The 24,039-nt window shown below is 44.1% G+C and overlaps 1 protein-coding gene across 1 annotated transcript in view; it reads right to left on the reverse strand.

Annotated features, from left to right (window-relative positions):
* LOC111959629 (MYC binding protein 2) overlaps positions 1-24,039 on the reverse strand; it is a 236,902-nt gene that overhangs the window by 15,287 nt on the left and 197,576 nt on the right. Inside the window, 18 exon segments of the mRNA XM_023981339.2 lie at positions 365-472; positions 1,584-1,772; positions 5,358-5,461; positions 6,049-6,181; positions 8,777-8,905; positions 9,271-9,372; positions 9,668-9,884; positions 10,333-10,616; positions 13,915-14,193; positions 14,413-14,493; positions 14,618-14,707; positions 14,912-15,151; positions 15,514-15,579; positions 16,088-16,312; positions 16,913-17,069; positions 18,728-18,888; positions 19,296-19,454; positions 20,206-20,405. Coding sequence (XP_023837107.1) covers positions 365-472; positions 1,584-1,772; positions 5,358-5,461; positions 6,049-6,181; positions 8,777-8,905; positions 9,271-9,372; positions 9,668-9,884; positions 10,333-10,616; positions 13,915-14,193; positions 14,413-14,493; positions 14,618-14,707; positions 14,912-15,151; positions 15,514-15,579; positions 16,088-16,312; positions 16,913-17,069; positions 18,728-18,888; positions 19,296-19,454; positions 20,206-20,405 — 2,924 coding nt within the window.

Consider the following 24,039-nt stretch of genomic DNA (forward strand, 5'->3'; position numbering starts at 1 on the left):
GATAGCAAATATCCTAATGTTATCTACATAAAAACATTTCGGCACCGTTTCTGTCTTCTGCCACTGTGTCTAACAACATTGCCCTTTCAAGCATTGCTCTTCGATTGAAAAGAAATACAGCCTGTATGGAGAACGATCATTAGATAGTCTAATAAGCTAGTCTAGCTAACCCGCCATGTTAAGTTTCCGGCAATGCTAATTATGCTAACGTCGGCTTCCAAGTGCTTATATTACGAGAAAACGACACATTTACTTCTTATTTAATTATGGTTTTGCTTGTGTGTCAACGGGCCGGATGTTGAAAGACAAACGCTTTCCAAATGGCTCGGGTCAAGTGGGCGGGGCTACATAAGTTGAATAGTACCTTGCAAATGGGGCAGGACATGAAGCCGAAGGTGATCCTGGGCCCGAGCCAACGGTTCTCCAGAACACGACGGGTACACTGGAGGTGGAACACGTGACCGCAGTCCAGCTGAGGAAAAGAACAGAAACCACACACAGAACATTTGGAACCTGACATCGAACACATCTACGGCCTAAAGACAAACAAGGTCCTTGGTTCAAATAGTATTTGTATTATTTTCAAACACTTTAGCTAAACATGATTGAAGCCGCCTGGGGCGTTGAAACTAATATAACAGTCCCACAAGTTCAAATTCCACCCATCTGGCTCCAGGCAAAAAAAACTCAAAACAGATTCTAATAAACCCAGGTGTGAGTCACTGTCTGAATCAAGTATCATAGAGATACAATATAATACTATCAACAATAGTATTTGTATCGTTTATATACTGTAAATGCAGTTGCCACAGTATTGAAGCCATTGGGCGCAGTTTATCATAGCGCATTGCGCTTTAGTAAGGGCGATAGGTTCAGCATACATCATTTTGCATTTTATCAGAAGGTTGGCTGGCCCTCTGAAGTAGCGTAGATCAATGCAGTGCGCTCGGTATCTAAAGCCCTCTTGCATAAACTTCTGCCGTACCTTACGTCATTGTTAACGCACTATACACACACGTACACATGGATCTTGTGTTGTAGATATGTGATAGTAGAGTGGTGGCCTGAGGTCACACACTTAATGGGTTGTGAAAAGTGTTATGAAATGTAATGTCACGTAATATTTTAAATTGTATATCACTGCCTTAATATTGCTGGACCCCAGGAATAAATAAATACAAAATTGTTCAGCTTCAGACATATAAGATCGCAGACCCGGAATCAGGGATGGCTAACCCTGGAGATCCGTTCCATCTCCACTGAGTTAGGTAAATCTGCTTAATTTCTTTTATTAATATCAAGCAGATTTACCTAACTCAGTAGAGACGTCCAAAACTCCTTAAAGTTGGTGCCTCTCGCGCAATTCAGTCCAATTCAGGCCCTTTTTACTGAAGAACGTGTTTGTTTCATATGATTGTGTTTCGCTCTCCGTGTTTTGTGTGTGCTTTTCATGTATTGTGTAATTTGATGTTCATTGATGCGTTCATGCAAGGCTCATCCGCAAAAGAGACCGTGGTTTCAGAATGACTCCCTGTTTAAATAAAGGTGAAATAAAATGTAATTATGTGTACAGTATAGCGTACCTGGACAGCGGGAGCGGCAGAGAGCGCCTCAGTGAAGCAGATCATGCACATGTCGTCGGCGTCCTGCTTCAGGCAGCCTGTGCTCTTGTTGCAGCCGTGCAGACAGGGCAGGCAGCTCTTCTCATTCCTCACCCCGCCACAGAGGTGGCCGCATGCTTGGGTCTTACTGCACGCCACCTTGGCATACTCCTACAGAGGGCACGGAGGGGAGTGAGGGTCAGACGATGGGCTTTATCGAATACATCTAATCAAATCCACTGTATTGAAAGTGCATTTACAGTAGCAACACCCTTTGCAGTGCAATACTGTACAGCAGGGTCAGGGGTCGAATTGAGTGAGTGACTAGGAATTCAATTCATGAATTGTAGAATTTAAAATAAATTTGTATCTGTGTGTAAAACAATACAACACCGGTAGCCAGTTGCCATTGTATGTGAGCTTCACCTTTTACTATGCCCAGTTGGTTTTATATATGCATTTACTTGTGTACAAATAATTCAACTAAATAATATACACTGCTCAAAAAAATAAAGGGAACACTTAAACAACACAATGTAACTCCAAGTCAATCACACTTCTGTGAAATCAAACTGTCCACTTAGGAAGCAACACTGATTGACAATAAATGTCACATGCTGTTGTGCAAATGGAATAGACAAAAGGTGGAAATTATAGGCAATTAGCAAGACACCCCCAAAAAAGGAGTGATTCTGCAGGTGGTGACCACAGACCACTTCTGCTAGTTCCTAGTGATCCTGGTCGTGATTTTGGTCACTTTGGATGCTGGCAGTGCTTTCACTCTAGTGGTAGCATGAGCACGAGTTACACCACACAAGTGGTCAGGTAGTGCAGCTCATCCAGGATGGCACATAATGCGAACTGTGGCAAGAAGGTTTGCTGTGTCTGTCAGCGTAGTCCAGAGCATGGAGGCTACCAGGAGACAGGCCAGTACTCAGGAGACGTGAGGAGGCGTAGGAGGGCAACAACCCAGCAGCAGGACCGCTACTCCGCCTTTGTGCAAGAGGAGCACTACCAGAACCTGCAAAATGACCTCAGCAGGCCAAATGTGCATGTGTCAGCATATGTCTGAAGGGCTCTGAGGATCTCTATCTCGGTACTAATTGGAGTCAGGCTACTCTGGCGAGCAATGAGGCTGTGCGGCCCACAAAGAAATGCCACCCACACTGCTCACCACCGCAAACCGGTCATGCTGGAGGATGGTCAGGCAGCAGAAAGTCTCCACGGCGTCTCCAGACTCTGTCACGTCTGTCAATGTGCCATGTGCTAGTGTGAACCTGCTCTCATCTGTGAAGAGCACAGGGCACCAAAGGCGAATTTGCCAATATTGGTGTTCTCTGGCAATGCCAACGGTGTTGGGCTGTAAGCACAACCCCCACCTGTGGACGTCGGGCCCTCATACCACCTCAGGAGTCTGTTTCTGACCGTTTGGAGCACACAATGCACATTTGTGGCTGGGAGGTCTTTTTGCAAGGGCTCTGGTAGGCTCCTCTTGCACAAAGGCGGAGGTAGCGGTCCTGCTGCTGGGTTGTTGCCTCCTAGGCCTCCTCCACGTCTCCTGATGTACTGGCCTGTCTCTGGTAGCGCCTCCATGCTCTGGACACTACGCTGACAGACACAGCAACCTTCTTGCCACAGTTCGCATTGATGTGCCATCCTGAGATGAGCTGCACTAACTGAGCACTTGTGTGGGTTGTAGACTCCGTCTCATGCTACCACTAGAGTGAGAGCACGCCAGCATTCTAAAAGTGACCAAAAACATCAGCCAGGAAGCATAGGAACTGAGAAGTGGTGTGGTCACCACCTGCAGAATCACTCCTTTTTTGGGGGTGTCTTGCTAATTGCCTATAATTTCCACCTTTTGTCTATTCCATTTGCACAGCAGCATGTGAAATTTATTGTCAATCAGTGTTGCTTCCTAAGTGGACAGTTTGATTTCACAGAAGTGTGATTGACTTTGAGTTACATTGTGTTGTTTAAGTGTTCCCTTWATTTTTTTGAGCAGTGTATATTGAACAAAAATATAAATGCAATATGGAAGAACTTCAGCGATTTTACGGAGTTACAGTACATAGAAGTAAATCAGTCAATTGAAATTAACAGGGCCGAGTTTGAGAAACCCTGGATTAGGCTATGGACGGTAGCCATTCAAAGGTAGTGTGCCTCCTCCACTAGGCATAAGAATGAATGACCAACATGCGCAAGGCATCTTCAGAGGGTTTTGTTTTTTGGTAACGCAAAAGTAATGTAACATGTTACTTTCCATAGTAAGTAATGTTGTAATTACTTTTAAAGTAATGTCGCCCAACATTGTCCCTAACTGTCTAGCTTTCATTTCAGAGATTATTAACGAGCTGGACACAGTCAAGAAACTGTATGATCCATTTATAATTTTTTACACAGTTTAGATTTGGTTTTAGTCATTTTAAAGTATATTAAGATCGACCTGCGAGCCTGATTGGACCCCCTCGAGGATGTGCCTTTTCACTTTTCTGAAACATAAAAAATATATACAGTGATCCCTCGCCACTTCGCGGTTCACTTATCGCGGATTCGCTATTTCGCGGATTTTCATAATGCATTTTTTTTATTTTTTTGGTGCATTGTGCTCTGCATTCTGATTCGCTAAAAACTCACTCCCGCTTCTTGTATCAAAACATGCTACGAATTGTGCTATCATTTTGTCGTCTCGTGCAGTTATGTGTACGTACATAAAACAGCTTGGCAAATTTACATTAAGTTGGCCAAATTATCTTGTAATTTCGAACATCTCCTAAACCCATAATGTCGACGAAACGGCCTACACGTGAGTCACTGTATTTGTATACATGTAATAGTTGCTAATTGTAAAAATAAAAAAAAATTCTATTTCGCGGATTTCACTTATCGCGGGTCATTTTCGGAACGTAACCCCCGCGATAAACGAGGGATTACTGTAGATATATGAAAAGTTACATGATTAGAGAAAAAATGATCTCTTCCAATAAAGAGATACAGATCTTCCTCTCTGATTATGGCTGAACTATGCCTCTTTTAGCCTCCACAAGAGGCTACCATTTCTGTAATAGGTCGCTAGGTGTTGAATTAAGGTAGTTATAGGATTTAAACAAGAGGGTCCACGTTTTATTTTTATTAAAACATTTTCTATTTGCTCGCCTCTCTTAAAAAATGTTTTTATCAGTTAAACATTACATTTACAGAAGGTTTTAACATTACATTTGTGGGGCCTCCCGAGTGGCACAGCGGTCTAAGGCACTGCATCACAGTGCTAGAGGTGTCACTACAGACTCAGGTTCGATCCCGAGCTGTATTACAACTGGCCGTGATCGGGAGTCCCATAGGGCGGCGCACAATTGGCCCAGCATCGTCCGAGTTAGGCCGTGGGGGGGCTTTACTTGGCTCATTGCGCTCTAGCGACTCCTTGAGGCGCCTCAGGCTGACCTCAGTCGTCAGTTGAACGGTGTTCCCTCCGACACACCGGCTTCTAGGTTAAGAGAGCGGGTGTTAAGTACGGTTTGGCGGGTCATGTTTCGGAGGACGCACGACTTGACCTTCGCTTCCCGCTCCTGGTGGGGAGTTGCAGCGATGAGACAAGATCGAAATTGGGGAGAAAAGGGGGTCAAATTCAAAAAAATCTAAAATACAAACAAAAAATATATAACTGTATGGCCTAAGTGTTGAACACTGAAAAGAGCTAGCTATATAGATCCAATCTGTTACTATAATCATTATGACTATGTTGTGAGTGGTTGGTACCTGGCAGTCTGGGTCAGAGCAGACACTGCCCACAGCCGAGAGCTCGGTGCCGTTCCTGGTGCCACAGAACCTGCAGGCGTCTGAGCTGCAGGAGGCTGGATTCCCTGCACACAGAGGCAGAGCATTAGCTATGCACGAGAGAAGGCTAGAGAAGGAAATACATCACCATAAAAATCACACGGCAGATGTTCAGTCATGACAGTCTGTGACGTCTTATGATTGTAAAAAATTAGAAAGGTAACAACAATAAAGTAGTAGCTCCACTTTAACTTCTAAATGTCATCATATTGCTTACATCTGTCCCTCTCAGATCTACACAAGTGTCTAGGGGGTAATGGCTAGCTAGGGGTCGTTTCTTGATTACATCTATCCAGTCCCTCTCAGATCTACACAAGTGTCGAGGGGGTAATGGCTAGCTAGGGGTCGTTTCTTGATTACATCTATCCAGTCCCTCTCAGATCTACACAAGTGTCTAGGGGGTAATGGCTAGCTAGGGGTCGTTTCTTGATTACATCTATCCAGTCCCTCTCAGATCTACACAAGTGTCAAGGGGGTAATGGCTAGCTAGGGGTCGTTTCTTGATTACATCTATCCAGTCCCTCTCAGATCTACACAAGTGTCTAGGGGGTAATGGCTAGCTAGGGGTTGTTTCTTGACAGGGTCAGAAAAGGGTCTGGATAGGTTCTGTTACCCGTGTGCTCCCTGAACTCCACCATGGCCTTCATGGTCTTGGAGTCGGCCAGAGCCATGAGCCAGAAGAGCTTTGTTCTCCCACAGCCCTCGTGGAGGTCCACCTTGATTGCCTCCTCCTCCTCCTTAAACACCTGGAGAGAAACAGCAGACGAGGGTTACCGCCATGTTCAATTACACATCATGCCTGCCAGAAAGGGATGAGTTGGATTTTAGGGTCTGTAAGATGTTTAAGACATATTTTCAGAATTAATGGTAATATTGAAAAAAACATCTTGACTAGGGTTAGGCGATATCCAGATTTTCATACCTTTATAGTACCATACCGGGGTATATGGTATTTCCGGGGTGCACACAAGTGTAACAGTATAACTTTAGACCGTCCCCTCGCCCCGGCACGGGCGCGAACCAGGGACCCTCTGCACACATCAACAACGGTCGCCCACGAAGCATCGTTACCCATCACTCCACAAAGGCCGCGGCCCTTGCAGAGCAAGGGGAACCACTACTTCTAGGTTTCAGAGCAAGTGACGTAACTGATTGAAACGTTATTAGCGCGTACCCGCTAACTAGCTAGCCATTTCACATCCGTTACACAAGGTGCACCATTTATAAAAAATAAATTATTGGGGCAGAAAACAAATGTAAGCAGTTAGTTCTACTTGCAGAAACCAAGGCTGTTGAGTCTGCAGATAAGAATGTGGTGACTGACAGAGTCGAAAGCCTTGACCAGGTCGATGAATACGGCTGCACAGTATTGTCTTTTATCGATGTCGTTTAGGACCTTGAGCGTGGCTGAAGTGTACCCATGACCAGCTCGGAAACCAGATTGCATAGCGGAGAAGATACGTTGGGATTCGAAATGGTCGGTGATCTGTTTGTTAACTTGGCATTCGAAGACCATAGAAAGGCAGGGTAGGATAGATATAGGTCTGTAACAGGTCTAGAGTGTCTCCCCCTTTGAAGAGGGGGATGACCGTGGCAGCTTTCCAAACTTTGGGGATCTCAGACGATACGAAAGAGGCTGAACAGGCAAGTAGTAGGAGTTGCAACAATTGCGGCGGATAATTTTAGAAAGAGAGGGTCCAGATTGTCTAGCCTGGCTGATTTGTAGGGGTCCAGATTTTGCAGCTCTTTCAGAACATCAGCTATCTGGATTTGGGTGAAGGAGAAATGGGGGAGGCTTGGGCAAGTTGCTGTGGGGGGTGCAGGGCTGTTGACCGGGGTAGGGGTGGCCAGAAAAATTCTTATTGAAATTCTCATCGTGGATTTATCGGTGGTGACAGTGTTTCCTAGCCTCAGTGCAGTGGGAAGCTGGGACTAGGTGCTCTTATTCTAAAAGGACTTTACAGTACCCCAGAACATTTTGGAGTTTGTGCTACAGGACGCAAATTTCCGTTTGAAAAAGCTAGCCTTAGCTTTCCTAACTGCCTGTGTATATTGGTTCCCGAACTTCCCTGAAAAGTTGCATATCGCGGGGGCTATTCGATAGTGCTGGTCAAGGGCAATCAGGTCTGGAGTGAACCAAGGGCTATATCTGTTCATGGTTACATTTGTTTTTTTTGAATGGGGCATGCTTATTTAAGATGGAAAGCACTTTTAAAGAATAACCAGGCATCCTCTAGTGACGGAATGAGGTCAATATCATTCCAGGATACCCGGGCCAGGTCGATTAGAAAGGCCTGCTTGCTGAAGTGTTTTAGGGAGCGTTTGACAGTGATGAGGGGTGGTCGTTTGACCGCAGACCCGTTACGGACCCAGGCAATGGGCAGTGATCGCTGAGATCCTGGTTGAAGACAGCAGAGGTGTATTTAGAGGGCAAGTTGGTCAGGATGATATCTATGAGGGTGCCCGTGTTTACAGATTTGGGGTTGTACCTGTTAGGTTCCTTGATAATTTGTGTGAGATTGAGGACATCTAGCTTAGACTGACGGGGTGTTAAGCATGTGTGAGAGACTTGTTACCTGGAAAGGTGAATTTTTAGAAGTAGAAGCTGAAATGGTTTGGGAACAGATCTGGATAGTATGACAGAACTCTGCAGGCTATCTCTGCTCTAGATTGAAACTCCGCCCCCTTTGACAGTTCCATCTTGTCGGAAAATGTTATAGTTAGGGATGGAAATTTCAGGATTTTTGTTGGCTTTCCTAAGCCAGGATTCAGACACGGCTAGGACATCCGGGTTGGCAGAGCGTGCTAAATCAGTGAATAAAACAAACAGAGGGAGGAGGCTTCTAATGTTAACATGCATGAAACCAAGGCTTTCACGGTTACAGAAGTCAACAACTGTATTTGTTGGTTAGGGGCTCGTAAGTAAGCATTTCACTGTATTCGCTGTATTTGGCGCATATATAGTAGTGATGAAGACAATAACACCTTTCATGTTGGCCAATGTTGGTATAAGAACATCGTTCTACTTTATTACAACTTTACAGGCTCATTTCTATTCTGTTAAAATGAATTACCATTTTCAAAATGTGATTTCTGCATTCTAAGCACCGTGAGTATACACTATAATGGGTTACGCACCCAATGCATATGGATGTCTAGTAAATTTCAATCTTGCAGGTCACGTTGTCCGGTGGCAAATGTTCCTAATGGAAACCCTGGTATACACATTATTGCAGGTGGTACCATGGTGGAAAGAAGCATTGACACTTTGACAGGCTCCCAGTCTAGCTATATGACTGGGGACAGAGTGCCCCCTACAGGTGAATGTGGGTACTACTGACCTGTCTCTGATGGGAGCGAGTGCGTCGGTGCAGGTGGAGGAAGCGGTCACAGTCGGTACACAGGTTACCACACATGTTACACAGGATGATGGCTGCTGTCTCGCCGTCGTCATGGTTATCGCACATGGGCTGTGGACGGGAGCACAACGAGACTTTACGGTTACGACCTGAACACCTCGAGACAACTTTCCCTCATTTMAAAAAAAGTGGGCCCAGAGAGCTGCTGCAACCGCTAGGTGGCGGTCTTTACCCACACTGGCATTGGAAGGAGGCAGCCAGGCACCGGGGGGACATGCTGAGTGTAAAATGTGTACTGTAAAATGTGTACAGCTAAATGTAAAAGTGTTGCATTTGTAAGGAATGCGATTTGGAGTGCTATAAATCAAATCCATTAATTTATGCATTATCTCAACAGATTACAATTCAGAAAAAAAGAGTCTTGAGTCTATATTGCTTTGCCAAAATGCACGTGTTCTATGAGGCTAATAAATTACCATCTGTTTCTGCTGTCCGTCTTTGCCCATCCAGCGGCCTGAGGACAGCCTGTCCACATGATCCTGGTCCAGCACACACAGAGAGGCCAGAGCAAGCCACAACTACAGTACAGAGAGAAAGGGCGGAGGTTAAAAATGTACTCAAACACATGCACTAACCTAACACACGTGCATGTGCACATACAAACATCCGTCACACACTACCCAGACCCGGGTTCAAATACATGTATTTTCATTATTTGTTATTTAAATACACTTACATTCCAATATTTAACTACTTGTATTTTCCAAAAATGTATCTGAATACTATGAAATGTGAAAGTAATGAAATAGCATTTGAACCCAGGTCTGCTAAACACACACACAATATGGTCGTGTAATATGAGAACAGCCGTACCCGGGTGGTGGCGATGCAACGGACTGGCGAGCGATGCTCCTCTTCCATCTTGGTGAGAGCCATGATGGTCTCAGCGATGGCGTTCTTCGTCACCCGAGACCAGGCGTCCGACAGGTGTCCGGCAGCCATGTCTTTGACCAGCTTGATGATAATCTCAGCGATTTGAGGGGGAGTGGATCCCTTCATCCACCAGTGGCTCTCCCCCCGGCGAATGTAGCTGCACATGGAGAGAGGCAGTGTTCGACCAATGTGTTCATTATGGGACACAACACTACAGGGATAGGAATAGCAAAACAATAAGTACTGTATATTGGTTTCGGGAAGTTAGGTCAATCCCAGAAATGTATGAATACAAGAGAATGTGAGTAAAATGTATACAGGGCTTTATAAATACATTTGAATGAGATTATATTGAAGATTCCTGTTCAATCAGGAGAAATCACATCTGATAGTCAATATACAAACCAGCACAAATGACAATTGGTTGGAGAATATCTCAAAATGTTTGCCGACGAAGTCATGAATCGTTTTTGTACGTCTTGCAAAGTAGAACAAAAGCAAGCTTTTCTTATTGGACAAGTCCACATAGTCATAGTTCACTAGTTTTTGGACCATTTTCTTAAATTATCGTGCTTAATGAAGGTAAATCAAAGTTGTTGTCTCACCTGGAGTTGAAGATCAAGGGCAGCGTGACAGTAGTGATGCCCTTGCCTGCCGCCATGCCCGCCGTGCCAGCAATGGTGGTTCCCTTGGCCTTGAGTTGCACGGTGAGTGCCTTGGCGATGCAGCCCAGGAACATGTCCAGGATGCCAAGCTTGTTCCAGTCACCCTTCTCGGTCGAGTGGATGATGTCACTGATATCGGCAGGCGGCAGGGCCTTGATGCCGATGATGCTGGCCAGGCGCACGGGTGTCACCTCTGGGAGGACACGACGGAGGAGAGAGGTCACCTGGGAAAGACGGGACAGGTGAAGGGTGAGAAAGGATAGCCATGTAGTCAATGTTATTAAACGGCTGGAGTGATATACATCATGCAGAGACTCTCTTTGGCTTTACTGATGTTAAAGTGGGGCTGAACTCACTGATTTAGCCTTGTTAAAAAAAAAAACTAAAAAAACACTAGAAGCCATGACTGAAGCAACAGTTTGAAGTGTCTCATTTTTGCTAATGGTGTACTGTTCTGTGTCCCGTGTAGCTCAGTTGGTGGAGCTTGCAACACCAGGATTGTGGGTTCGATTCCCATGGGGGAGTAGTGTCGAAAAAAGTATGAAACTGTATGCACTCACAACCGTAAGTGGCTCTGCATAAGGGCATCTGCTATATGAGTAAAATGTAAATGTAAAATATATGTTCCACTTTACTTGAAATATCCAAACAGCCACCGTACGCATGACAAATGACTTAGCAACCGAATGACAACACGAACGTGTTTGGTCAAGAATCCCAAGCTCCGAGCATTTCCCTATCTTTGATGACAGTTGTGTTTGTGACGCTAAAGTTCTCTCACAAATGTGAGGATGTTTGAGTTGGGAAAAACCCAAGCCTTTTAATAACGAATAAGTCTCATCAAACTAGTCCCGAGACGCTGTGCTTCAATTGGTTAGCTCTGCTGTCTGTAAAGAAAAAGGGGCGGACTGTAGGTTGGTTGTTCGGGTGCTGCCAGACATGGGCAGGATTCAAATCTCAACCCAAGAAAAAATGATGTACCTTAGATTGTTTAAATCACGCAAACCTCCGTTTTGGAAGATACTGACTTTGTGACCAAAGTTCTTCCACTTTTGCAACTAGTACAATTGTTCAAGACTAATACTGATTCCATATAGGCCGTTTTCAACCAGGTAAGTCCTTTGTAGCTCAGTTGGTAGAGCATGGCACTTGCAACACCATGTGGGTTCAATTCACAGGACCACCCATACGTAAAATGTCTGCAAGCATGACTAAGTCGCTTTGGATAAAAGTGTCTACTAAATGGCATATATTATTATTAGAAGATGGTTTTTGAGTTCAGCTTCTCTTTAAGATTGTCATGAGGCAGGAAATCAGACTGGACCAGCACCCCATGGTACTTTATTGAGTCGGTGTGCCCATGTGTGTGTGTGTATAATATAACATTATGTACAGTTGAAGTCGGAAGTTTACATAAAATTAGTTTGGAGTCATTAAAACTCGTTTTTCAACCACTACACACATTTCTTGTTAACAAACTATAGTTTTGGCAAGTCAGTTAGTACATCTACTTTGTGCATGACACAAGTCATTTTTCTAAYAATTGTTTACAGACAGATTTCACTGTATCACAATTCCAGAGGGTCAGAAGTTTACATACGTTAAGTTGACTGTGCCTTTAAACAGCTTGGAAAATTCCAGAAAATGATGTCATGGCTTTAGAAGCTTCTGATAGGCTAATTGGCTAAKTTGAGTCAATTGGAGGTGTACCTGTGGATGTATTTCAAGGCCTACCTTCAAACTCAGTGCCTCTTTGCTTGACATCATGGGAAAATCAAAAGAAATCAGSCCAAAAATTGTAGACCTCCACAAGTCTGGTTCATCCTTGGGAGCAATTTCCAAACGCCTGAAGGTACCACGTTCATCTGTACAAACAATAGTACGCAAGTATAAACACCACGTTCTGTCTCCTAGAGATTAACGTACTTTGGTGCTAAARGTGCAAATCAATCCAAGAACAGCAGCAAAGAACCTTGTGAAGATGCTGGAGGAAACAAGTACAGAAGTATCTATATCCACAGTAAAACGAGTCGACATAACCTGAAAGGCCGCTCAGCAAGGAAGAAGCCACTGCTCCAAAACCTCCATAAAACCGTATGCAACTGCACATGGGAACAAAGACTGTACTTTTTGGAGAAATGTCCTCTGGTCTGATGTTATGGGATTTTTATGAATAATGACTAAATTATGTATACATTTAACTTAGAACTATAACTAAACAGAATACTACTATGTTACTGTATGGATGTATGAATCTTATTATAATCATAATACTGAATATAATGTGTGTAGTTTTAGTCAAGAATTAGAACARGGACTTTCTGTTCCTTGTTAGAAACGAATGGAGCTATCGTCAGACCGGCTGGAATGCTGTGTTCCTTACAGGACATTCTGTCTCTACCCAGGGAGGGGAGAGACCTTGGGCTAGTAGTAGATTGTTTAACAGGTGGCAGACAATGTGGGAAGGCTTGTGAACTATATTGCTATTGTATCCGAGAGGAGGAAGGACATTTTAAAACCTACTCTCAGTACTCTCGAGAATAAACRCTATTGATTGATTGATTTTGAGACTGGTTTCTGTCCATTTTTTGCAAATAAGTATCTTACAAATTCTTATGAATGGGCAGAGTGTTTTAATTGAATTGGTTGATGAACATATAGGAATGAAATTCCTTCAACATCTGATGAAACAAAAATAGAACTGTTTGGCCATAATGACCATCGTCATRTTTGGAGGAAAAAGAGGGATGCTCGCAAGCCGAAGAACACCATCCCAACCGTGAAGCACAGGGGTGGCAGCAGCATGTTGTGCTTTGCTGCAGGAGAGACTGGTGCATTTCACAAAATAGATGGCATCATGAGGAAGTAAAATTATGTGGATTTATTGAAGCAACATCTCAAGACAGTCAGGAAGTTAAAGCTTGGTCGCAAATGGGTCTTCCAAATGGACAATGACCCCAAGCTTACTTCCAAAGTTGTGGCAAAATGGCTTAAGGACAACAAAGTCAAGGTATTGGAGTGGCCATCACAAAGCCCTGACCTCAATCCTATTGAAAATTTGTGGGCAGAACTGAAAAAGCGTGTGCGAGCAAGGAGGCCTACAAACCTGACTCAGTTACACCAGCTCTGTCAGGAGGAATGGGCCAAAATTCACCCAGCTTATTGTGGGAAGCTTGTGGAAGGCTACCCGAAACGTTTGACCCAAGTTAAACAATTTAAAGGCAACGCTACCAAATACTAATTGATAGTATGTAAACTTCTGACCCACTGGGAATCTGATGAAAGAAATACAAGCTGAAATAAATCATTCTTCCTACTATTTTTCTGACATTTCACATTCTTAAAATAAAGTGGTGATCCTAACTGACCTAAGACAGGGAATTTTTATTTGGATTAAATGTCAGGAATTGTGAAAAACAGAGTTTAAATGTATTTGGCTAAGGTGTATGTAAACTTCCGACTTCAACTGTATATAAATAACTATTGCTGTGTTGAGTCTGTGTTTATGTGGGTACACCCCACCTGTCTCTGGATACGGGGCGAGGCCGTGTGCAGCAGCGAGAACAGGTCCTGCATCAGTGTCAGCTGCTGGGCCAGGTACTGGCGGCCTACGTTGGAGCCGCTCAGCGCCAGCACCATGGAGAGCAGCTCGAAGCAGTAGGCGTCCGAGGAGGTGTCCGAGGAGGCGGCGTCGTCGCTGGGCTGCGAGTTGGCGTTTTCCTTGCTGGAGATGGCATGCTCCCACTCCTCGCGCACCCGGGTCGCCTCCATGCGGATGGCCTGGACGATGTGGGCGCACACCTGGAGGGGGGAGRGGGAAGGAGGGGAAAGCGATAAAGGGATATTTAGTAAATTCCAAGTGTGAAGATAACAGACAGGGGAAGCACAGTCAGGGGCTTGAACCCTCAAAGCCTTCTGAGGATTACTGAAGCCAGATATCACATTTTGTGTTGTTGTAGTTGTATTGTACTATTTTAGTTAATTGTACTTTATTGGCCAGGTATTCCACAGACTACTGACCTGTTTCTGCAGGTTGGTCAGCTTGCTCCGGCTGAAAATGATGCCCACCATGTGTTCCTTCAGGTCTGCGTCTGACGGCGCCTGATAACAGGTAAACAGAAATATATCATGTTTGTTTTCTGGTCTTTATTTGCAAGAAGACCGTGTGAAATAGGGGGTGGTTGAAAAAGGTTAGGAAACACTGGTATACAGTATGACCCCTGACCTTGTCCTCCCCCTCTGGTGATGACAGCAGGTTCTTCTCCTCCTTTTCAGGGGTGGGCTCAGCATCTCCGCAGATTAGCTTCCCAAATACCTACACACACAACACATGCACACCAAGGGTAAAGCTTGAACCTATCCAATTCTATTAGACCTAAAGTGGTAGAGAAAGAAAACATTAACATTTTGGCCCCATAGTGACTGATTGGCCAACCGACCAGTGAGGTGATATTATGAGTGATTTACAGGTGAACGGTCCTATGAGCTCATAGTACGATTGATTGACAGGTGAACCGACCTGTGAGGTGATGAGGCGGAAAACGCGGAGTGTCTCGGCCTCGCAGTTCTTCTGCTGGGCCACGCTGGCCGAGATCTGCCCCGCAATCTTGATGCTCTCGCCAGCCTTCCAGCCCAGCACCTTGACCTGGCGCACCCGCAGCGTGTTCTCGGGCCCCTTCAGCTCCACCTTGATCACATGGTGGTCTCCCCCAGGAAACTCGCTGGTCACCCAGCCCATGTGACGCGAATCGAGGTCGATCTAGAGAGAGGTGGGGAGATGGAAGGGATTGGTCAGTGAAGGTTGTGTTGATGCCAAGGTGAATCAAAATGTTTAGTACTGCTTCTCCTTCGTTTTTCTTCTGAAAATGGCTTTTATGAACATACAGTAAMTTCCAATACAAATTGTACAGAAGGGCTTAAATTGCTGTAAGTTTGCCATATCCTGTACTAATAGTGGTTAGCTACATGTAGTAATCTACTTTTAACCAGAGGCTTTTGACCAGTGCCCCATGTGGTTTGGGTCAAATGTAATGCACTGGGGAATAGAGAGAATCCTTCCTTCTTCACAAAACCCATGCACTCAGATGCCTGGAGCTGGTCTATAGAAATAAGAGGCCAAACCTGTTTGATTCTGCAGAGGTCCTCCCCGGCTTTGCCACACAGGAACGTCATGGAGGTGACTTTGTTCTGTGGAGTTAGAGAAGAGCGCCTTTAATATCAATGAAACAGACAGTTTTCCATTCATTTTAGATTGTGGCATCTGACAAATTTGATTTTGGAGTGCACGTCCCTAAGTCCAGAATAGACTATGGGAGGTGCACAGTACTACATAGGGCCAAGACTAYATGGAACTCTATTCCAATTCATGCAAGCAGTAAAATCAGATTTAAAAAAACAGATCAAATACACCACAGCGGGGACTGTGAAGCAACACAAACATGCATACACATGATAACATACACACTACACACACACACACACACCTACACATAGATTTTGTGTTGTAGATATGTGGTAGTAGAGTAGGGGCCTGAGCGCACACACTAAACATGTTGTGAATTCTGTTGTGAATGTATTGTAATGTTTTTAAAATTGTATAACTGCCTTAATTTTGCTGGACCCCAGGAAGAGTAGCTGCTGCCAAGGCAATAAATAAATACAAACACAAATGTCCCTTTAATTCCTCCCTACTCACCCCAATGTCACGGGAGTTGTCCACGTGCACAGTGATGTAAGAGGCGTTGATGCCTTTGACGCAGCTGATGGTAATGCACTTGGTCTTGTTCTTGTCCTCATCGCCCGACTCCCAAAAGGTCTCAGTTGAGCCATCCGTCAGGCTGCCGATCATGGCCGGACGRCTGGACGTCTTGATGTCCACCACACTGGTCAGGTCCTTCAGACAGGTCACCAGGCACAGCTCCTGGAAGATCAAATGATGTTCAACATCTCCCAGCTATATAGATAGATACGATTTGATTGGACAATATAGAAATGTCAATTTCAGMCGCACAAGTGGATACAATGCATTTAAAATCATATAGGATAACAGACGAGGTTTAACAATCTAAATGTTATTTTAGGCATATGTGACGCAGCTCACTTGCCAGCTATGGTCCCAGCAATTTTACGCCCTATAGGCAATATCAAATGCACAAAAATAACTTGAAGAAATAGGTTCAATTACCAGAAATTCTCACGTGGCCCATTACAAACTCAGCAAAAAAAAGAAATGTCCTCTCACTGTCAACTTTGTTTATTTTCAGCAAACTTAACATGTGTGAATATAACAAGATTCAACAACTGAGACAAACTGAACAAGTCTCTTTTCTACCAACCTTCATAAGGTCGAGCTAGCTACCACAAAACTTAATGGGCCAGATCTAGCTTGAACCTAGTCCTGGTTTAAAAACCATTCTCCATGGAGATTCACCATTTAAATAAACCTTATTAGCCCAGTACTAGGCTTAATATAATACGGGTCCCGGGAAACGGCCCTATCTCCTATGGGATTCTGTCTCACTTGGCTCATGGCCTCGTAGCCAGACTGCACACTGATGTTGAAGCTCTCCTCGCTGTCGCCGTCGTCCGACTTGGACAAGATGTTGTTGATGTGGTGGAACACATTGCTCTGGTGCAGGAACTGGTGGTCAGACTGCTTGAACTTCAAACTCCAACACCTGATAGATAGATGGGGAAAGRCTCCGGGTCAAGGGTGAATTATGCGCTCACATTGATCAGTAAAGTGGTAGCTAAGTTAGTTGGAGGAATTTTTACGTTTTTATAATAATTTTTTTACCTTTTATTTAACCTTAATTTAACTAGGCAAGTCCTTTAAGAACAAATTCTTATTTACAATGACGTCCAAACCCGGACAACGCTGGGCCAATTGTGCGCCGCCCTATGGGACTCCCAATCGCCGCTGCGTCACTCGGGAGCCCGAGGGGAGGATGGTGCTAGCAACACCAGKGTTGTGGGTTAAATTTCTGCATGGGCCATGTATACTGAATATCTGTGTCACATGTTGGCCACTATGAATAAAAGAGTGTCTGCTAAACGACCATATACCTATTCAATCAGACACTGGAAGAGAAGTTCATGACTTCTTTTGCACAGGTGCTTTGTTGCCGTTTTTTGTGGGACTGGAAAATTGCTCGGAATGTGAAAGAACGTTATTAAAAGGATCTGACCCTTTTTTAAATTTTCGCCTAAAATGACATACCCAAATCTAACTGCCTGTAGCTCAGGACCTAAAGCAAGGATATGCATATTCTTGATACAATTTGAAAGGAAACACTTTGAAGTTTGTGGAAATGTGAAATTAATGTAGGAGAATATAACACATTAGATCTGGTAAAATATAATACAAACAAAAAAACATGATTTTTTTGGGGGTTCCATCATCTTTGAAATGCAAGAGAAAGGCCATAATATAATATAGGAATCAAGGCGCAATTTAGTTTTCGGCCACTAGATGACAGGAGTGGGTGCAAAGTTTCCGATTGATCCAGTGAAGCATTGCAATAATGCACAATATTTTCTATCTGCCCAAATGTGCCGAATTGGTCAATTGAACATAACAAAAATGATACGGTAATACAGAATTTAAGTTTACACACTCCCAGGAATGTCATACATGACGGATCATTAGCTTATACACTAACTTTCACACATCTAGATGGCCAGGCGGGGTGGTTGTGGAGCCAGAGACCGCAGGGGATCAAACTGTAGAACCCAATTCCTACTTTTGAATATAAAAATAGATTTTATCAAACAAAACTATGCTACCTTTAATCTTTGGGACCCTCAGGATGACAAATCAGAGCAAGATTACTGAATGTAAGTACATTATTTACCTTCAGAGGGGAATGTATCAAACCAGTTGCCGTGAAAAGTTTTGTTGTTGTGTACTCTCCTCAAACAATAGCATGGTATGTTTTCACTGTAATAGCTACTGTAAATTGGACAATGCAGTTAGATTAACAGGAACTTAAGCTTTCTACCCATATAAGACATGTCTATGTCCTRGAAAGTTTGCTGTTACTTATGTCATTCTAGTCACATTAGCGCATGTTAGCATCAACCGTCTCGGTATAGGGACATCGATCCCGTAGACGTTAAAAAGTGAAAAAAGCGGTGGTGAATATTATAGGGCCAATTCATATATATACAGAAAGGCATTTGACCTTTTAAGAGATATCTTCCCTTAGTTTTAGTCTTATTACAAGATAATATGCTCTGTTCCAAGTGTATGGTGGATAATAGGGTTGAATAATTTAGGTGAGGGCAGGTTTGAGTTGAAAGTGGAGGTAGACTTTGAGCAACAGGGCCACCGTACCTGAGGGCCATCTGCTGCAGGGAGCTGCCACTAGGAAGTGACATCATGAGGTCGGAGATGGTCTGGAGGAGGAGGTGGAAGGTGTGGGGCAGGGGGTGGGCGGCCTCCCCGGCAATCACAATGTCAGACAGCGGGTGCTCACACACAGCCAGGTCTCTCTCCTGTGTGTACGAAGAAAACATCATGGAAAAGTAGCTAAAAACACAGGGATGCAATGACTACAAAAGTACATGTATACTGAACAAAAACAAACGCAATATGAAACAACTTCAAAGATTTTAACAAGTTACAGTTCATATAACGAAATAAGTAAATTGAAATGAATTAATCAGGCCCTATTCCCAGTTATTTCACATGACTGGGAATACAGATACAGTATGCATCTGTTTTAGTTCAGTTGACAAAAAAAACATCTGAATATTTTGTACTGGTACCTCAAATAAAACCCTTTTTTATCCAGGTTTGTCTTATTGAGATGATCTATTTAGCAAGAGACCTGTTGAAGATGGAGGCAATGAAATGAACCTCCCCCCACCACTTCGGTCCTGGAATCTTAATCAAACATCACCTGCTCCATCACAATTTTCTTGTTCCCGGGGACTTTGTTTTCTTCCTCCTCCTCTTCCTCGGGTTCAAAGGGTGACGGGGTGAGGGAGGCGACAAAGTGCCACAGGATGTCGTGCAGCGAGGTGGTCTGGATCACGTTACACAGCAGCCAGTTGAACGCCTGAGGAGGGGGAGAGAAGTAAGATGGTGGCTTTCACTCACTTCAGAAAACAGTCCTTTAAATTTCAAAGCAAAGACCTGAAGCAATGTATTAATTTACTTTTATATAAAAGTACCAAAAACCAACAATGTACAAAGGTTGACCCCTAACCTAACCTTATAAATATATATATTGTTTTTAATTTAACTAGGCAAGTCAGTTAAGAACAAATTCTTATTTACAATGACTGCCTTCCTCGGCCAAACCCGGACGACACTGGGCCAATTGAGCGCCGCCCTATGGGACTCCCAAACACGGCCGGATGTGAAACAGCCTGGATTTGAAACCAGGGACTGTAGTGACGCCTCTTGCACCGAGATGCAGTGCCTTAAACCGCTGCGCCACTCGGGAGCAACCTTAACAATACATTTTCAGATCAGTTTCTCATCTCAGATATTGCCTACACTTTTGTCCTTTCTAACGAGGCCGTCTAGCGACAACGGAGGTACCTCAAAAGGAGGCTAATCACGTTAGCATTTGAGGTAACGCTGCTAACTGTTGAATGCTAATGTAAGCATGAACTTGACACTTCAGGCAGTGTGACACATTTTCCTATGAAAATGCTAACTGTCCACCATCTTGTGTATGACTATCATTGACATATCTCCATGGCCAGCTAGTGTTAGCATTCCCAGGGAGCTTGACATATTTTCTGATGGGAAATGCTAAAATGCCCACTTATGTGTACGAGTATCTCTTTGACGGACGTTACCTCCATGGCGAAGACCCTGCAGGCGGACTTGCGCAGGGCGTGCTTCATGGCCACCTCCAGTCCCTCCAGGTCATGGTGCTGGATGACGAAGGCCAGGACAGGCCACTGGAAGTTCCTCTCGCCCTTACTGAGGGATCCGTGGGCCGAGATGAGACGGGACAGTTCCGGGGAGGGGCGGCGCAACAGAGAAGAACCCACTTCTGGAGGGGAGGACAGTGTTACAAATATTATATAAATTAAAGCGGCAAGAAGCAATGCCTTGGTTCAAGCTGTGGGCCAACTGTGCCACCATCAGGACAAGTTGGACACGTCGCCCTAGGATTAGCTAACTCTGTACTCCTTACCACACTTGACAAATAGCAGAACTCCTAATCAAACAAATTGTGCAATATGCCTTTGATGTATTTTAGACAATTTGCAATGATGTTAACTCCTTCATATGTCTTTCTCAAGGAGTGCTGGACTGATTGGCACCAAATTTGCAAGACCTCGCCCAGTTCATTGGTTATTGGTGTTTGAAATTTTAGCCTAGAAAATGTTGCGTTGGGAGACATTGGTCCATAGATGCCATTTATCAACTTTCGTGCAGATTGGTCATTCGGTACAAGAGGACTAGCGTTTTGAGTGTTATTCACAAAACATTAAATCGCGGAAAATCCATAATGGTGGACTTTATGAGTTTGAGGCATATTTTTTCCTTGTGAAGAGAGGGACCTATGTAACACTTATTTTGAACTCTAGCTCAGTGTGAAGAGCGTACCTTGCAAAATGTGCACATTAAATCAGTTGTTATAGCGGCACCATGTGGACAACTGGCATGGCATTACGTGCGAAGGTGTGGCCCACGGCCCTGTACCATCATCAAAGGTTGCACCCTCCTGGGCCTCACCATCTCACAAGAATTAGAATTTTAATTTTGCGTTACGGTAGAAGAGGAATAATAACAATAATTAAACTTGCAAGCAGCAATGCCAGGGCACAAGCTGTTGGCCCACTGTGCCACCATCAGGACAAATTGGGCACACTGACCTAGTCTGAGCTACTTCTGTACTCCTTACCATGCTTGCCAAAATTCAGAACTCTAAATCAAACAGATCGTGCAATATGCTTTTGATGTAAACTACATGACCAAAAGCATGTGGACACCTGCTCATCGAACATCTCATTCCAAAAACATGGACATTAATATGGAGTTGGTCCCCTCTTCGATGCTATAACAGCCTCCACTATTCTGGGAAGGCTTTCCACTAGATTATGGAACATTTGCTGCAGGGACTTGCTTCCATTCAGCCACGAGCATTAGTGAGGTCGGGCACTGATGTTGGGCGATTCGGCCTGGCTCGCAGTCAGTGTTCCAATTCATCCCAAAGGTGTTCAATGTGGTTGAGGTTAGGGCTCTGTGCAGGCCAGTCAAGTTCTTCCACATCGATCTCAGCAAACCATTTCTGTATGGACCTCGCTTTGTGCCCGGGGTCATTGTCGTGTTGATACAGGAAAGGGCCTTCCCCAAACTATTGCCACAAAGTTGGAAGCACAGAATCATCTAGAATGTCATTGTATGCTATAGCGTTAATATTTCCCTTCACTGGAACTAAGGGACCTAGCAGGAACCAAGAAACACAGCACCAGACCATTATTCCTCCTCCCTCAAAAGTTACTTTTGGCACTATGCATTTAAAAAAATACAAAATAAATGAAAAAACAAATAGATATATATATATATATATAGGTAGGCCAGTTGAGAACAAGTTCTCATTTACAACTGCAACCTGGCCAAGATAAAGCAAAGCAGTGCGACAAAAACAACAGAGTTACACATAAACAAATGTACAGTCGTGGCCAAAAGTTGAGAATGACACAAATATAAATTTTCACAAAGTCTGCTGCCTCAGTTTGTATGATGGCAATTTGCATATACTCCAGAATGTTATGAAGAGTGATCCGATGAATTGAAATGAATTGAATCCCCCAAAAAACATTTCCACTGCATTTCAGCCCTGTCACAAAAGGACCAGTTGACATCATGTCAGTGATTCTCTCGTTAACACAGGTGTGACTGTTGACGAGGACAAGGCTGGAGATCACTCTGTCATGCTGATTGAGTTCGAATAAAAGACTGGAAGCTTCAAAAGGAGGGTGGTGCTTAGAATCATTGTTCTTCCTAGGTCAACCATGGTTACCTGGAAGGAAACACGTGCCATCATCATTGCTTTGCACAAAAAGGGCTTCACAGGCAAGGATATTGCTGCCAGTAAGATTGCACCTAAATCACCCATTTATCGGATCAACAAGAACTTCGAGGAGAGCGGTTCAATTGTTGTGAAGAAGGCTTCAGGGCGCCCAAGAAAGTCCAGCAAGCGCCAGGACCGTCTCCTAAAGTTGATTTAGCTGCGAGATCGGGGCACCACCAGTACAGAGCTTGCTCAGGAATGGCAGCAGGCAGGTGTGAGTGCATCTGCACGCACAGTGAGGCGAAGACTTTTGGAGGGTGGCCTGGTGTCAAGAAGGGCAGCAACCAATTTGTAAGTCGCTCTGGATAAGAGCGTCTGCTAAATTACTTAAATGTAAATGTAAAGAAGCCACTTCTCTCCAGGAAAAACATCAGGGACAGACTGATATAGGGATTGGACTGCTGAGGACTGGGGTAAAGTCATTTTCTCTGACGAATCCTCTTTCCGATTGTTTGGGGCATCCGGAAAAAAGCTTGTCCGGAGAAGACAAGGTGAGCGCTACCATCAGTCCTGTGTCATGCCAACAGTAAAGCATCCTGAGACCATTCATGTGTGGGGTTGCTTCTCAGCCAAGGGAGTGGGCTCACTCACAATTTTGCCTAATAACACAGCCATGAATAAAGAATGGTACCAACACATCCTCCGAGAGCAACTTCTCCCAACCATCCAGGAACAGTTTAGTGACGAACACTGCCTTTTCCAGCATGATGGAGCACCTTGCCATAAGGCAAAAGTGATAACTAAGTGGCTCGGGGAACAAAACATCAATATTTTGGGTCCATGGCCAGGAAACTCCCCAGACCTTAATCCCATTGAAAACTTGTGGTCAATCCTCAAGAGGCGGGTGGACAAACAAAACCCCACAAATTCTGACAAACTCCAAGCATTGATTATGCAAGAATGGGCTGCCATCAGTCAGGATGTGGCTCAGAAGTTAATTGACAGCATGCCAGGGCGGATTGCAGAAGTCTTGAAAAAGAAGGGTCAACACTTTAAATATTGACTCTTTGCATCAACTTCATGTAATTGTCAATAAAAGCCTTTGACACTTACGAAATGCTTGTAATGGGTACTTCAGTATTCCATAGTAACATCTGACAAAAATATCGAAAGCCACTGGAGCAGCAAACTGAAAATGTATATTTGTGTCATTCTCAAAAATGTTAGCCATGACTGTACAGTCAATAACACAATAGAAAAATCTATGTACAGTGTGTGCAAATGTAGAAGAGAAGGGAGGTATGGCAATAAATAGGCCATAGAGGAGAAATAATTACAATTTAGCATGAACACTGTAGTGATATATGTGCAGATAATGATGTGCAAGTAGAGATACTGGGGTGCAAAAGAGCAAGAGGATAAATAACAATGTGGGGATGAGTTAGTTGGGTGTGCTATTTACAGATTCACTGTACCTGTACACAGCCATCGGTAAGCTGCTCTGACAGCTGATGCTTAAAGTTAGAGAGGGAGATAGAAGTCTCCAACTTCAGTGATTTTTGCAATTCGTTCCAGTCATTGGCAGCAGAGAACTGGAAGGAAAGGCGGTCGAAGGAAGTGTTGGCTTTGGGGATGACCAGTGAGATATACCTGCTGGAGCGTG

The sequence above is a fragment of the Salvelinus sp. IW2-2015 genome, linkage group LG36 (assembly GCF_002910315.2).
Source record: "Salvelinus sp. IW2-2015 linkage group LG36, ASM291031v2, whole genome shotgun sequence".
NCBI lineage: Eukaryota > Metazoa > Chordata > Actinopteri > Salmoniformes > Salmonidae > Salvelinus > Salvelinus sp. IW2-2015.